Source organism: Corylus avellana, chromosome 8, assembly GCF_965113065.1.
Source record: "Corylus avellana chromosome 8, dhCorAvel1.hap1.2, whole genome shotgun sequence".
Classification (NCBI taxonomy): domain Eukaryota; kingdom Viridiplantae; phylum Streptophyta; class Magnoliopsida; order Fagales; family Betulaceae; genus Corylus; species Corylus avellana.
Window position 1 is genome coordinate 19,572,799 of NC_142497.1, and position 14,489 is coordinate 19,587,287.

At 35.4% G+C, this 14,489-nt stretch overlaps 1 protein-coding gene and 1 long non-coding RNA gene across 4 annotated transcripts; one reads left to right on the forward strand and one right to left on the reverse strand.

Annotated features, from left to right (window-relative positions):
• The first annotated feature begins 9,182 nt into the window (after window positions 1-9,182).
• Window positions 9,183-14,371, forward strand: LOC132163027 (dof zinc finger protein DOF3.6). 3 transcript variants are annotated; one of them, XM_059573229.2, is made up of 3 exons: window positions 9,183-9,430; window positions 9,587-10,496; window positions 13,961-14,371. In XM_059573229.2, the coding sequence occupies exons 1-3, from the start codon at window positions 9,380-9,382 to the stop codon at window positions 14,050-14,052; spliced, it is 1,053 nt and encodes a 350-aa protein (XP_059429212.2). In that variant the 5' UTR covers window positions 9,183-9,379; the 3' UTR covers window positions 14,053-14,371. The 3 variants fall into 3 exon arrangements, with proteins under 3 accessions (XP_059429212.2, XP_059429214.2, XP_059429213.2); XM_059573231.2 differs by lacking the exon at window positions 13,961-14,371 and adding an exon at window positions 12,652-12,861 and having other exon boundaries at window positions 9,184-9,430; XM_059573230.2 differs by lacking the exon at window positions 13,961-14,371 and having other exon boundaries at window positions 9,186-9,430; window positions 9,587-10,843.
• Window positions 10,988-12,179, reverse strand: LOC132163028 (uncharacterized). The gene is made up of 2 exons (XR_009438272.2): window positions 12,078-12,179; window positions 10,988-11,412 (listed from the first exon to the last, which is right to left on the reverse strand). It is a non-coding gene; the product is annotated as an uncharacterized LOC132163028 (long non-coding RNA).
• Window positions 14,372-14,489: the final 118 nt, after the last annotated feature.

The window sequence follows — 14,489 nt, forward strand, 5'->3', positions numbered from 1 at the left end:
ATCATGGGCCCATTTGACGGTCCACGAGATCTACATGCGTATCTAACACTTAATTTTCAGTAGCCTACACAAGTAGTCTAAAGGAATGAGCGACTACTGGAATTAAAGTATGAGGCTCAGCCCGTTAGGCCCACGGGATAACCAGCCCGCGGCCTCAAATGAGCAGCGAGCTCCCCAAAACCCAACCTTGCGTGAAGCATACGTCCAGAAGGGAAATTCCACATCAGGCAACCATCCTCTATGGAAAACAACATATGCACCCACTTAGAAAAGATGATTCACTAAAGGAAGGCAGATCAAAAACACCCGCATAATCGAAGGCCAAATTAATGGCTGTCTCACGACATTTGCCTTATGGAAGGCACACAACATAAATGATACCTAGCCTATGTAAGGTTAGTAGGAGGCTAGACCATGTATACTCTCATCCCCTAATTTTCATCTAGCCTTTTCATTTTCACCTCATATTTTTACTGACTTAAGCATCAGAGGTGGCACCACCACCACCCTTTTGCATTCGCGGCGCACCACTCTAACGTTTAATTGTCTTGCAGGGATCCTGAATCAAAGACTAGGCGTGCGTATATATAAAAGCATGTAATGCTGAATAATATTCACTCTATCTGGAATCCTAATCACTGGATAATTTTGCTTTCATTATTGTTTTATCACGATCACCCCCACTACACAGTAATGGAATCTCATGTGGGCATGCATGATCCTACTATTTTAGATAACGAAATGCAGACATAGAGACATATATATAAAATGAAATCAAATTATTGGCCCCATTACGTGAGAATCATCAAGAAGAATTACTTCAAGAGCTATCTTAACAAAATCTACCACCTATAAAATTAATTAGAAAGGAGAAGAACCAAAGAACATATTGAGAGATGCCCAAAAAGCAAGATTATAACAACATTTTCGTACATAAAATTGACAGGGGAGCCTCAAGGGCATAGCCACCAACTTCAATTTTGTATGCTTGCGCCTTGTAGTGCCTCTTCCCCTCACTCCCCCACTTTCTTTTTTGGGTCACATGGGAAAGGTCAGTCAATATGTATGCATGATTGAATCGTGCTGCCCCTGCGGATTTCCCGTCTTGGTGGGCTCGTCTAGGCTCCTCTTGTTATTGGTTTTTCGACGGTTAGAACATTATTTATAGTCATGTTCAAATAGGATTGTCACGACCCGTCTTCCCTCTCCTACCCTTTTTGCTTAGAAAAAAGAAAAAAGGAAAAATAATGTCGTGTTGTGACACAAAATTATCTGAGAAAAGGCGTTTAGAAATCAGAAGCAGTTGGCAGGGTCTAATGAAACGGCCCACCACATATTTACCTTCATGTTTCGTCGGTTTGTGTGGTTGGAGGTTGGGTGTCGTGGTGACAACATTTTGCTTGCCTCATTCAACCCCAAAATGATTCTGTCTGTTTTGGCGGAGCCGCTGTTGGGAAAAGAATATTTTGTTATAAGAAAGCTTTTGTCAAAGAGCTGTTTAAAAAAAAAAAAAAAATTAAACCTATTCCCTTAAATTTACAATTAAATTGTAATGGATCTCTAGCAAACGTTAAAAAGTTGTAATTGACCTCTAAACTATTAGCCTCTTTTACAAATGTTAAATCTAATATAAGAATTGATATTTAGTAGACTCGCATATTATTGTCATACAACTATGATTGTATGATAGTATTGAATATTAACCTTTGGATTAACAAGAGCTTATAAAAAAAAAAAAAAAAAAAAAATCAATGGTTGATATTCACTGTCACGTCATAATAATTGTATGATAATAGTATGAAAGTCTACTAAATAATATGACTCAACTAACATAAGGGTATTATTATTGTTTTAGCTATAGGTCATGCGTATAGCAGATAGTCTATTTTTAATCCAATTTAACCAAAAACCATAATAGAAGGATTAAGTGAAAATTTAATAATTTGAAGGATTAATTGTTATTTTTTAAAGCTTGGAGAAATGTTGCATGCAATTTGACAAAATGTTTGGCACGGGTAAGTTCCCCTAAAAATACATTTAGCGGCCGTTTGACTGTTTGAGTGTTAAAAGTAGTGTTGTAAGGAGAAATGATTGTAAAGTACACTTCAAAAGTGTTTGTCAATTATAGCTGTTTGGCAACAAGTCTCAAATGTGAAGGTTTTTTTTTTTTTTTTTTTTTTTGAACTCATGAATTATTTGTTGGAGTTTTCTTGATTATGGTAGTATTTGAACATATATTATATCAATTAAGGTCCCCACTTGAAGACTAGTTTTTAAGGTGTTTATTTTCTCAACAAATGATATTAATTGGAGATAATGATATATATGGTATGGTGTGCCAGAAGGTCCATCATTGTGGTCATTTTTTTATTTTAAAATGGAAAAAGAAAAAGAAGAAGAAAAAATAGTGGTCCTTTCAACAGTAGGAATGAGGACAATGATGCACGTCTATAGATGAAAAGTCAATTCATAACGCAATTGGAGCGGGGAAAAGATGCATTTGCATTCACAAAATACCATATTTCATGATATGTGTTAGCTTTTTAGATTTAAGTGATTTCAATTTTCATTATACGTTTTATATCAAACTCTCAGTTGGGGAGTTTCACACATGTTTACTTTCCTAAACACAAGAGGTTCTAAAGAGTACGTAATGTTATAAGTTTCTTTTCAACTTGTTCTTTTTTGTGTCTCTTTAAATTTAATGTGACTTTTAAAATTAACCTTTAACGAATATTAATAATAATATTATATTACAAATTTAATAGTAATTTTAAGAGTCACATCAATTTTAAAATGATACAGAAAAGACATGTACAAGGATCAATTGGCTACGCATCTATTGATGCAAAAATGACCTTGGTCCTTACTCTGGGGACCCTCATTTATATATACTGTGTCATGAATCATGATCATTCGCCCCTTATTTTAATGTCACTCGTCCATATTTCCGCCTTGCACCTTTTGTTTATACTTTAAGAACCCCTTCTACAAGTCCATTTCATGAATCTTTACCCCTTACTCGAACGACCCTCATCAATGCTAACACCTTCCACATTTTGTCCATACTTTAAGAACCCTTATACAACCTTGTACAAGCCCATATCATGAACATTTGTTCCTTATTGGAAGGATCTCCATCTACGCTTGCGCCGTGCACCTTTAATTTGCCTCTACTCGAGGGGCGTTTGTTCGTGCTTGCACCACTCTATCATACAGGATATCACCATCGACTCTAATGATACCATTGATCATAAGGAGATTGATATCTTGAAAAGTCTTTTAATAAGCTTATAATATAACATGTTGAAATATTACTCAACCTAAAAACTTAAACTTATAAATTAGAACCCAACTATATTATATTAACTACTCAAGCTTATTAGTCTTCTTCAATATTACACTCACACAAGTAAACTGAGCAGATCGAGGGAAAGTTGGCTTTGCTGGTATTGGTCCTTCATAGCTGTAAGTTATAAAGTGATCGCAAGCTGATTGTGTAGAATCTATCCGATGTCAGATATGCATGTGCAATTATGAACAAAGTTTCGTTACTGCAACTATTTCATGGACCGATCGATAACAACTATATTATATTAACCGTTTCATGTTACTGCAACTATCACAGATCTCAGCACCATTACTTCCCAATTTTGCAGTGCTTTTAATCTATTTTTTTAAAATGGGTCATGGTAAAATTGACCTATAATTAATATTATATTTATGTCTTAACACATTTCGACATGACAGTTAAAATGTAACATGAATTCAACAAGAAATTAACAAATTATAATTAAAGGGTACTATAACCTATTTAAACAAATAAGAATTGACGCCCCTGGCGAGGGATAACTTCATATGCAAGGTTGTCACAGAAAGGGGACAATTTGGGTCCTACGATGAGACTCATCTATCTATAGTGAACGTAAAAGAACATCATCAATCTCTTTTACGTGTCGTCCAACCCAGTGTACTTTGACAAGTCTCCGTGTGCATGTACGTGGCAACTCACAGAGAGAGAGAGAGAGAGAGAGAGGGGGGGGAGAGGGAGAGGGTGAGAGAGGACAAACGAATGTGTCAAGGCTGCAGTTTTGCCTCCTTTTCCATACATGAGGAATAGCTTTTCGCATGAAAATGAGCAAAAGCCGTACCCTGTCAAAACAGATAGGGAATTAGATTCCAACACCACCAATTTCCATCTTTCACAACTAAACAAGTAGAATCATCCATATTTAAGATAATATATTTATATAGCAGGTTCCACGATGCATGCCAATCAGAAAGCAATGCCCAAACAAAATAATTTCGAGCTCCATGCACGTGCTACATTAAATTACACATTCACAACACATTTTTTATCACTCTCTTCCGATCATGAATATAGGTTCTGCGCATGTCCTCAAAACCACAATTATTATAGGCAACCCATAATTATTTCTATCTCATCTTCTTCAATTTGATCGATAGGTCATTGGAAGCATGCACTTGACTGATCAAAAGGTGCCACCTGAACACCCATTATTGAAATAATTATGGTTTATAAGTCTAAGTGGCACTTATTACGTTAATCATTAAACAATTAATTTTAATTGTAGCTGACATGTTATAATTGCCACCTGAATTGTCACATTGGTTTGTAAGAAGCTTAGACCGGAGCTTTAGTAAAATTTATAGTACCCAAATATTTTTCATTTTCCGTGAAGTGAGATTTCTGAATGGGTAAAGCATAGTCGTCGTATAGGTACAAACGCCAATTGTCAAGTCAATTTCTATGAATATCAAAGCAAATAGACTACTGTATATATATAATGGATCTAGTCTTTATGTATCATTATCGAATTGATATACATACACACATATATATATATATATATATGGGTTAAGACGAATCCCTATCCCTTGTAAGAATAATGTTGTGCCTTTCGTTTTGAGAATATATAGTGAATCTTCTACCTACCATCATAATCATACATAGTCTTCAATTTCCTTGGAAAGTATAGGCAGATATTATGCCAACTTGATGTAGTCGAATAAAGCAAGCCACACGTTGGCCTCCATTGAAAATTAAACAAAGAAAAAGTTGGTGTACGTACGAAGCTTCAAATTAACCCTATATATATACATACATGCCTCCTATATATATAGTAAACACAGAAAAATCCAAAGACCAAAAGCTTTACCAATCAAAGAGGAAAGCAAATAAATAAATAAACTAGAGGAGAGGGAGAGGGAGAGAGAGAGAGAGATGATGGTGGGGGTGTGCATGGATGCTTTTCCACCGTCCAGATCAAACGGTATATATTCCGTAGGCTAATTTTGGGAAAGTGCTTTTTGTAATAGAAGTAGGGGACGTGGCAGTAGGAATTCCCGACCGAGAGCATCTGATAATAGAGATTGACACAGAAATGTCCTCTCACTCCTCACCATTGCTACGTCAGCCGGCTCTAGGGCTCCACCACTCCCTCTTTTTATTTCTTTGCATGCGATGTCAATTAAAGAGCGTCCGCCGAGGCTTCGATCGATCTCTCTACGATCTTGTCCCACCTAGCTATGTCGTGATTCTAGAGGGCTACTCTTGGTGTTGGGCATGGTCACAAAGCTAGAATTGTATTATCCATAAAGTAATCATGTTACTCTTCTTACGTTTTTGTTTATACTTATTTATTACACATATTTTACACCGGAATATTTTAAATAACGCTTAAAAATGACTGGTCCGACCGGAGGATAGCTGAGATACATAATGGGTTTTGGTTTTTAGTAAATTTGAGTGATTAATTGTATGGTGCAATTCGTTTATGTATATAGTGTTCTCTGATTGTGATCATGAAGGATATATATGGGTTCTTTGATTGGTATGTTGACTATCAGTAGACCTTTTAGATTAGTCTATAGCGCCCATATTTTGAGCTTAGTTTTTCTTGTAATTGCTTTTTTCCTTATTCTTTTCACTTGTAAAGAATGGTACGTATCTGTGTTTTTGTAATTCATCCCAAGATCTTTCTCTTTCATTGGAGAAAGTTGGGCTTTTTTTTCTTTTTTTTTTTTAATAAGTTTATTACTTTTTTTTTTTTTTTTGAACTCAGACTTCAAAAAAAAAAAAACTCATGTTGGGCCAATTGAGTACACAACAAGGGCTCGGCTAGTTAGGGGTGTTGTGAGCCAAGTTAATTAATTTGAGGACATGTTCCAAGCTAGGCTTAGGTTTGAGCTGAATTTGACCGTGTGTTCAAACTATTGAGCTCGGCTTGATTACATCTCTAAATTTTATCCTCTTAAGAAAGTTATGTTGTGGATATACTTATTTTATTTGTCTTTTTTACATTAATATTGTACTTCAAGAAGGTAGTGCAAGTTATAAACTTTGTAATATATATATATATATATATATATATGTATATATATGCTCGAGCATTAGAGGAGAAGTGAAGGACTTTTGTTTTAAGGATATACTTGCACGTGTGCATACTGTAAAAGCAGCTAATTATTGTGACCTACTGTTTGCCTAAAGCAAAGTAGTCTTTTTGTTAAACTTCTAGCTACGTGTCTCTAAATTAAAGCTTAACATGAAAGAAAATTAATTATGAATTTAATAATTAATAATCAATATTTTAACATTTCACCTACGATTCTAAATTCTCTAATAATTTTAACTGAAATTTGATATCATGTTAAGTTATCCTGTTAATTATCTCAAAAAATTAAATTAATATTAGAACATTTTGACTTAATTAGCTTTTGACAATGGAGTTTTTTTTTTTTTTTTTGACATGTCCACATAAGAAGGGGGAAGGAGGATTCGAACTAGTGACCTTCGCTAATTCATAAGTTATGGTTTGCAGCCGATTAAACTACTCCTTGAAGGCTTTAACAATGGAGCTAGCATGATGAAAATAGAAGAAGAATGAAGTATTGTATGAGTTAATGTAGAGGAACTAGATTCCTTATTGACGAAGAAACAACATACATGTACAGAGAGCCTGCTTTTCTTCCTTTCAATTCCTGACGTCCATCGATCCAGCCCACGTGGCACACCCACCTACGAAGGAATTCATGGTTATCTACCAACTCAATTTGGAGGTCTCAATCGTTAAAAAGAGGGTTCATCAGGAGAAAAAGATTACGCAAGAAAAGGAGGGAATTAAAGACAGATTACAAGTTGATATATATCCTCTCTATTTTAAAGTTTTATTTTTTATGTTAAAGTTGGAAGGCAACAAGAAGATTTTGCGACTTCAAAAGTTGATTGGGATATATTATAGATTAACTTAATTATGGCATTTACACACAATATATATATATATAGCTTTTTTGTCCATATGCTTTGCATTTCCCTGGCCTTTCCTTTAATTCAATCAGGCTTCTTTGAAACAACCTATGCAACATCAACAACAAAATACAAGCGTTATGCTTTTTTTATTGAGAAGTGCTTGGAAGCCAAACAAATGAATCCAAAAAAAATTTCAAACTCTTTTTTTAAAAAAAAAAAAAAAAAAAAAAAGTTGTAAACTGATGTGGTCGGCAAGGGTTTTTAAATTAAAAAAAAAAAAATGCAATTTCTTCTCTCTTGTCTGTCACTCACGGTCTACCACGTCAGTTTAAAAATTAATTTTTTTGGGTTTATTTGTTTGACTCCCTAGCAAATAAGGAAAAAAAAAAACAAAAGAAGAAAGATTTGCCTAAAGAACAAAAGAAATTAAAAAAGTTTGTTCAAAGTTGTATACAATAATATCTAACGAGAGTACGTGTCTCAGCTCCCATCATTTTCTTCATGAATATTTCGAACGCCATCTGATATATATGTAATAAATTGTCTTGTAAAATGTTTATATTTTTCTCATAAAAAAAAAAAAAAAATTGAGATAGTAAGAGTAAATTTAAACCTTGCTGAGTGTTAATTTATTAAACTTGCTTTTCTTATTTTTCCCCTTTAATAATGTACAATATCTACCACACTTCATGATTTTTGAACTCCAATTTAAAATGAAAAGATGAAAAGAAAAAATAATAATAATAATTAATGCCAGAAACCACATTTTTATTTTACAACTATAGCATAATGCTATAATGACAGTCTTAACAAATTCAATCATTGTAAAAAGTAAATAAATAAATAAATTTCTAAGCCTTTGAGTTGGTTCAGCCACCCTCTCTGTTTTTATTTTTATTTTTATATTATAATAATAGATCATATATGTTGACTTTTCTAACGGTAGTAATCTTCTTGTTTTCTATTTTCGCTTACCTCCATTAAGTGTTTAATCACTTTTTAAACCCTAAAGAACTATTTGTCACAACCCTAAAATACCGGGGCCAATTTAAAATTTTTTTTCTCGATCATTTTAAGAGCATCTCCAATAATGCTTTCAAAATAGAGATATAGTTAAATTTATCTATTTTGAGTATTTTTACTTCTTCAGCAGAGCTAATTTCAAAATGAAATTTTTTTAAAAATTTGTTATAGTAAACTTTCATATTTGAAAACTATTGTAGCACATTATATTCATTATTTTTCCATCTTTCTTCCTCCCTCAACACTTGTTTGTTCTTTTTCCTTCCTATCCCTCACTCTCTCTCTCTCTCTCTCCCCCTTTAATTTTCATATAATAAAATAATACTAAAAAATAATATTTAATTAGAGTAGATAGTTAAAATAGATGTTCTGTTGAACTAGTAACTAAAATGAAAATATATATATATATAGTAATTAAAATGAAAATCCTTATTAGAGATGCTCGTCTCAACTATTTTATCGTCGTAGTACTATTCTGCATAATATTCATGAAAACATCTTGTGGGAATACTTAACCTAGCTAGTAGAAGTCCTATATATATATATAAAGTTCCAAAATCTGGTTTTTGATGATCGAGCCAATGATAATGTTCTATGTAAGCTTTATATATATATATATATATATATAAATTAAAGTTTGCTGTACGTTTGTTGCAAATTAAGGCGTGTTCCTTTATTTTCATGGGTGCTGGTCTCTAATTAGGTATTTTACTACTACTCGATCCATCGATCGATTCCACCATATGATAAATTGCTTTACAGTGTCATCATCTCTCTCTCTCTCTTACATGCATGGGGAGCCACTCTCTTTTTGAGCACTAAATCACAGCATCCAAAGAAGCTTATTTGCGAAGAAACTTCGTCCACTCAAACCCTAAAAATATAATAAAACAAAAAGAGATGAGAATGAGAGAATAAGAGCAAAGTAAACAAAAGCCTCTCTTAGCTTTCCTCCTCCTCTCCCTCTTTAATCTCTTTTTGCTTTCTTTCTCGCCTCTGGTATTCCCTTGGTGCGATTCTCCACCATATTTTCCAAAAGACCCATCAAACTTTATAAAAGAAAAGAAAAAAAAAAGATCAAAAACCATGGTTTTCTCATCTGTTCCAGTCTATTTAGATACTCACAATTGGCAGCAGGTAAGGTTTTCTTCAAATTTCATCCACATCTTTTGAACCCGAAAAAAGCAAATTAAAAAGATAATTATTCCTATTCTCTACTCATCTCTTCTTGAATATACCAAATATTTTGTTTCTTTTTATGCTTCACATTTACAAGGGTTTATTATTTTGCAGCAACCAAATCATCAACAAGGAAGTGATGACAATCAAAACCCACTCCTCCCACCACCCCACCATGCTGGCGGCGGTGGTGCCGGCGCGATCAGGCCCGGTTCGATGGCTGATCGAGCCAGGTTAGCCAAGATACCCCAGCCGGAGACAGCTCTCAAGTGTCCCCGCTGTGATTCCTCCAATACTAAGTTTTGCTACTTCAATAATTATAGCCTAACTCAGCCCCGTCACTTCTGCAAGACATGTCGCCGTTACTGGACTAGAGGGGGTGCTCTTCGGAATGTTCCGGTGGGTGGGGGTTGCCGCAAAAACAAGAAGAACAAAAGCAACCGGAATAAATCTCCGGCCACCTCAACTGAGAGACAAATGGGTCTCAACTCTAGCAGTGCAATTCCCTCTGCCTCTACCTTGGAGACAAATGTTGGTTTTTTGCCTCAGCAACCTCCTCAATTACCCTTCATGGCCTCTTTACAGAATCTTAGCAGGTATGGTGTGGGAAATATTGGCTTAAATTTCAGTGACATTGATGTCAGAAACATGCCGTCATCTGATGTCAGAAATTCTAGATATGACCTTTTTATTAAGAATGGTCTCGTTGAAAACCACCCTGACACCCAAGCGCAGACGGATCTGGTAGGGTATCCGATTGGAAGCGGTTCAGGCGGAGGAGCGGAGCAGTGGCGTTTGCAGCAATTCCCTTTCATGGGTGGCTTTGAGTCATCCCCAGCTTTATACTCAATTCAAAGTGAAGGAGTTGAAGTAGCTTCTCCTATAGTTGGAGATACTGAGCTTAGGACTATGACTTCAAATTCTAGGGTTTCTCAGCTGCCTCCAGGGATGAAAATGGAAGAAAGACAAGGGCAAAATTTGTCAGGTCTCAACTGGGGAGGAAATGCATGGACAGATTTATCAGGTCTCCACTCTTCTTCATCCTCCCATCTGCTATAATTCTGGTATTTCTTGATCGTCACCTCACACCACATGAGCTAAAGTTTTTAATCCGGGATTTATGGTAAAAGGGTTGGATGTGATCATAATGAACAACTTCTAACATATTAAGATGATGAAATTGAGGAAACTCTCATGATGCACGATCTGGCAAGGGAAGAAGCAAAAAAAACAAAAAAATGGTAGATCGTATCCATGTGCTGTTGTTAATTAGTTTATGTACTTTTATGTTTTCTTTGTTTGTATGGTGTTGTTTGTAGAAGTATTGCTTGTGTGTGTGAGGTGATATATATATATGTGGAGTTTGTTATATGTAAGACATGATGATCTTTATTTCTGTAGAAAAATTTCATGGAAATTTCTTAGTTTCCAACTGTTTTAGCACCAATTGCATGTGTGAGAGTGAGAAATAACTTGCACTATTTACGACAGTTGGTTGATGCAACTATATATACATGAAGCTTGCTTAATTATATTGCCTACGTATCAATGTATTTCACGGTTGAATTAGTGCTGAAATTGAGCAATATTTATGAAAATCTAACTGGGAAAAGTCCACGTATACATAGTTTTCATTTGCATTATGATATATATAGATAGATCTAGGTGATCATCTTCACTACTTGAGGATGACGTTGAAGTTGCAGTAGATGTAGAGCTTCTTCATCAATCTGATCCCTTGTCGGTCACTCTCGATCGGTAGTTTGATCGTAATGTGGCTGATCTCTCTCTCTCATGCAGAGCTTCTTCAATCTGCAGATCTCTCTCTCTCTCTCTCATGAAGAGCTTCTTCAATCTTCAGATCTCTCTCTCTCTCTCTCTCTTTCTCATGTAGAGCTTCTTCAATCTGCAGATCTCTCTCTCTCGTTTCTGTTACACTTCTAAAGGAGATTGTCACGCAGGATAGAACGATAACAAGAGAAAATAGACAAAGAACAACATAAAAATAATAAATAAATCACATTGATCATAGTATTATCGGTAAACAATACTGCGGTTTTGGTAGAGTCTCTCATTACCAAGAAGAAGACAACAATCATATTTCCAAGAAAACATTTTTTATCATTAATTATAATCATAATATGTCTTCGTAGGATATAAAAGAACATTTAAATAAACCCCGAGAAACCTTAACCTTAAATTGATCGACTTAATTTTCTCATCCCGCATCAAATTGCTTCTCCTTCCCTATCACCATGTTATGGAAAACTAAATAAAATTATAAGAAATTTTCTTATTGTGTCAAGATTTTGCAAGGTTCATATGATCAGAGGATTATTTTTTTATTTTATTTTAAGAAAATGATAGGTGGTCGTACCCTTCTTCTCAGTTTTCATCTTCCCAAGAAAACGGTTAACACAGACATGTAGGCATGTCCGGTCGCCAAAGAGAATAGAGAAGAAGAACATCATCGATCGTCACACACTACAATATATAACATGCAGTAGTCTAGTACTACTCTTAATGATATTGTAATAATTATATATATCCCAACAAAAAAGAAGACTTTGCAATAATAAGATAAGAATCATAAGATGGGACGTACTTATTTGTAGTGTGCGAAATGATGATGAAGCGAAAGGGCAACAGTCTAAGAAAACGCCAAAAACCTCACTCAAATTAAACCATCAACTTCCATTTTCAACCAAACCCCCCAACAAGCTAGCTAGTATTCTAGAATTCCATGTAACACCATATATATATATACATATACATAAGTGTTCTTTTTTAAAGTGTTTTTTCAAAACATTATACATTATGTTGCTTAATTAATTTAATTGTCGATTGGTTTATTCTTATTTGTTCACTTTTATTGTCCTAAACTAGAAAAGAATCAAAGATACCCTAGCCTGCTGTTTTTTATGCAACAAAATACAACTATATGGTCAAAATAATGATGAGACAACTTTAGAAAGCTTCGATCGTTTTAATATGGGATGTTTGATGTGTCCCTAATTAATTACCTCCCATTCCGTTCAAAATGGATGGAGAAAAATGTAAGTGCAAATCTTCCACACTAATAATTGCAAACATGAGTATTCAAATCCAACTGGGGGGCCGCTACTTTTGGGAGTCTTATAAAAAGAAAAAGAATCAATGCATGGATTTGCTTTTGCAAGGACCAAAGCTGCCCGGGGAGAACGAATAAAGCAATCCAGAACAGTGTGTACAGCCAGCCACACAACAAAAAGCACACGTACTCTCTCTCTCTCTCTCTCTTCATCATACTGTAATTCCGAAAAATGGTGATGGATGGAAAGAAATAAAGAGCAGTGGATGCTGCTGTGGTACGTACGAAGAAGAGAGAGCAATCAAAGGAGGGCTCGGAAACCCACGATTCGGAGTTATGTTCCATGTCGACGACCGGACCACGTGGATAGTCGTGAAATATTGTTAAATAAAAGGAGGTTTTAGGGTTGATGTATTGGGAAAGAAAGCATGTGGCCTTGTTTTCACGTAATTAAAGGGGGCCCGAGTTTGCATTTTTTCTGTCTTTCTTTGGGCATGTCGTCATTGTCATCATCTTTTTTCTCCTTTTTCTTCTTCATCATCTTCTCTTGCCTTTCTTGCTTTCACAAATGCGCGGGACCTCTAGCTGGAACGACTAATCAAATTATAACAATAAACATCACGTTATCTTCTTCACCCACAACCTTCATAGGGCTGATCAGTCAACCTTTAGTGTTGACCAGTTAACGTCATCAGCTAGCTTGATTAAGAAAAGAAAATCAAGCTCAACTTGCCACTTGCCAGCTTTTAGTAAAGCTTAATTGTGCTTAAGTCGACTTGATGGGTTCTCCCTCGACACTAAACTCGTTAGCCTCCTATGAGAAACGTGAATTTGATTGACGATGACGCCCGTTAGCAATATAATCAAATTACTCCTCCATCTGCTGCAAATGTATTGTGATTAGTTGCTCATCACCTGCTGCCTCATAACATTCATACACACTGCCAATGGTTGCATGTTTTCCTCCACGTGCTCCTTTCCGTGCCATGGTAGAAAAATAACTTGGCTCTATTACCAAATTAATGCAACGTGGCGTAGGGGAAGGAGATCTACGAGCACAATAACTCATAACTCTTCTATTATCCTAGAAAAATCTAAGAATTAAATCTAAGAATTATAGGAACAATGAAGAAAAACTCTCTCAAGAGTATTCTTATTAATGAAATTTACAAAAGTGAGAACAGGAGATCTTAATATCAATGCTCAAGGAGTTTTAGCAGTTTTTTTTAATTTTTTTTTTTTTTCTAAAAAAAAAAGAAGAATCATTTGAAATTATTTGAATTATTATTTTAAATTGTAAAAGACTTTGGAAGAAAAGAAACCTCTGACAACAACATTCATAATAAGCCTAAGGTAGTATACCAACGTGGTGTGCCGGTGTGCCCGCGTCTAACAATCCAATCATTCTAATGGCGCAGGGTGCAGGTTGGATAAAGCAAGGGTGCCGTGGCCCGTGGTGGTCCACTCTACTGAAAGAGCAGGTGACACAAAGGCCCAGAAGATGGGGTGACTGCATCTGCATGTCCTAAAGAAAGCCCTGGAAGCAGAAGTTTGCAGTCTGCCACAAGCCTCTGCTCTCCTCCTTTCTTCTACAAATTAAAGCAGGTGTACGTGAGCTGGCAAACAATATTTCATAGGCGCACCAAGACAAAAAGTCTGTTAATTAGGCACCATTTGCAATAATTTTTTGTTATTTTTGCCTCTTGCATAAGCATAAGCTAGATTGGACACTGTCAAGTTGGCAATATGCTAATTTTCTTTGTTTTTGAAAATGTGGGCACTCCAGGCTCACTTGGTTACCTGATCTAGAAAAGTAGGAAAATGGAGAAATAGCATTGTTGGAACCAAAGAAGAGAGAGGAGGCTCATCATAAGCGAAACCCACTAAAATACCCCATGCTGCAGGCAATTGCAAGCATGACAGAAGTTTAATAACAGCATTGTACTG

What these genes read in the sequence shown, in the direction of transcription:
- LOC132163027 (XM_059573229.2), top strand. Translation starts at nt 9,380, where the DNA reads ATGGTTTTCTCATCTGTTCCAGTCTATTTAGATACTCACAATTGGCAG. An exon ending in ATACTCACAATTGGCAGCAG is followed by an intron (nt 9,431 to 9,586) that starts GTAAGGTTTTCT and finishes ATTATTTTGCAG; the next exon opens with CAACCAAATCATCAACAAGG. An exon ending in TGCATGGACAGATTTATCAG is followed by an intron (nt 10,497 to 13,960) that starts GTCTCCACTCTT and finishes CTAATGGCGCAG; the next exon opens with GGTGCAGGTTGGATAAAGCA.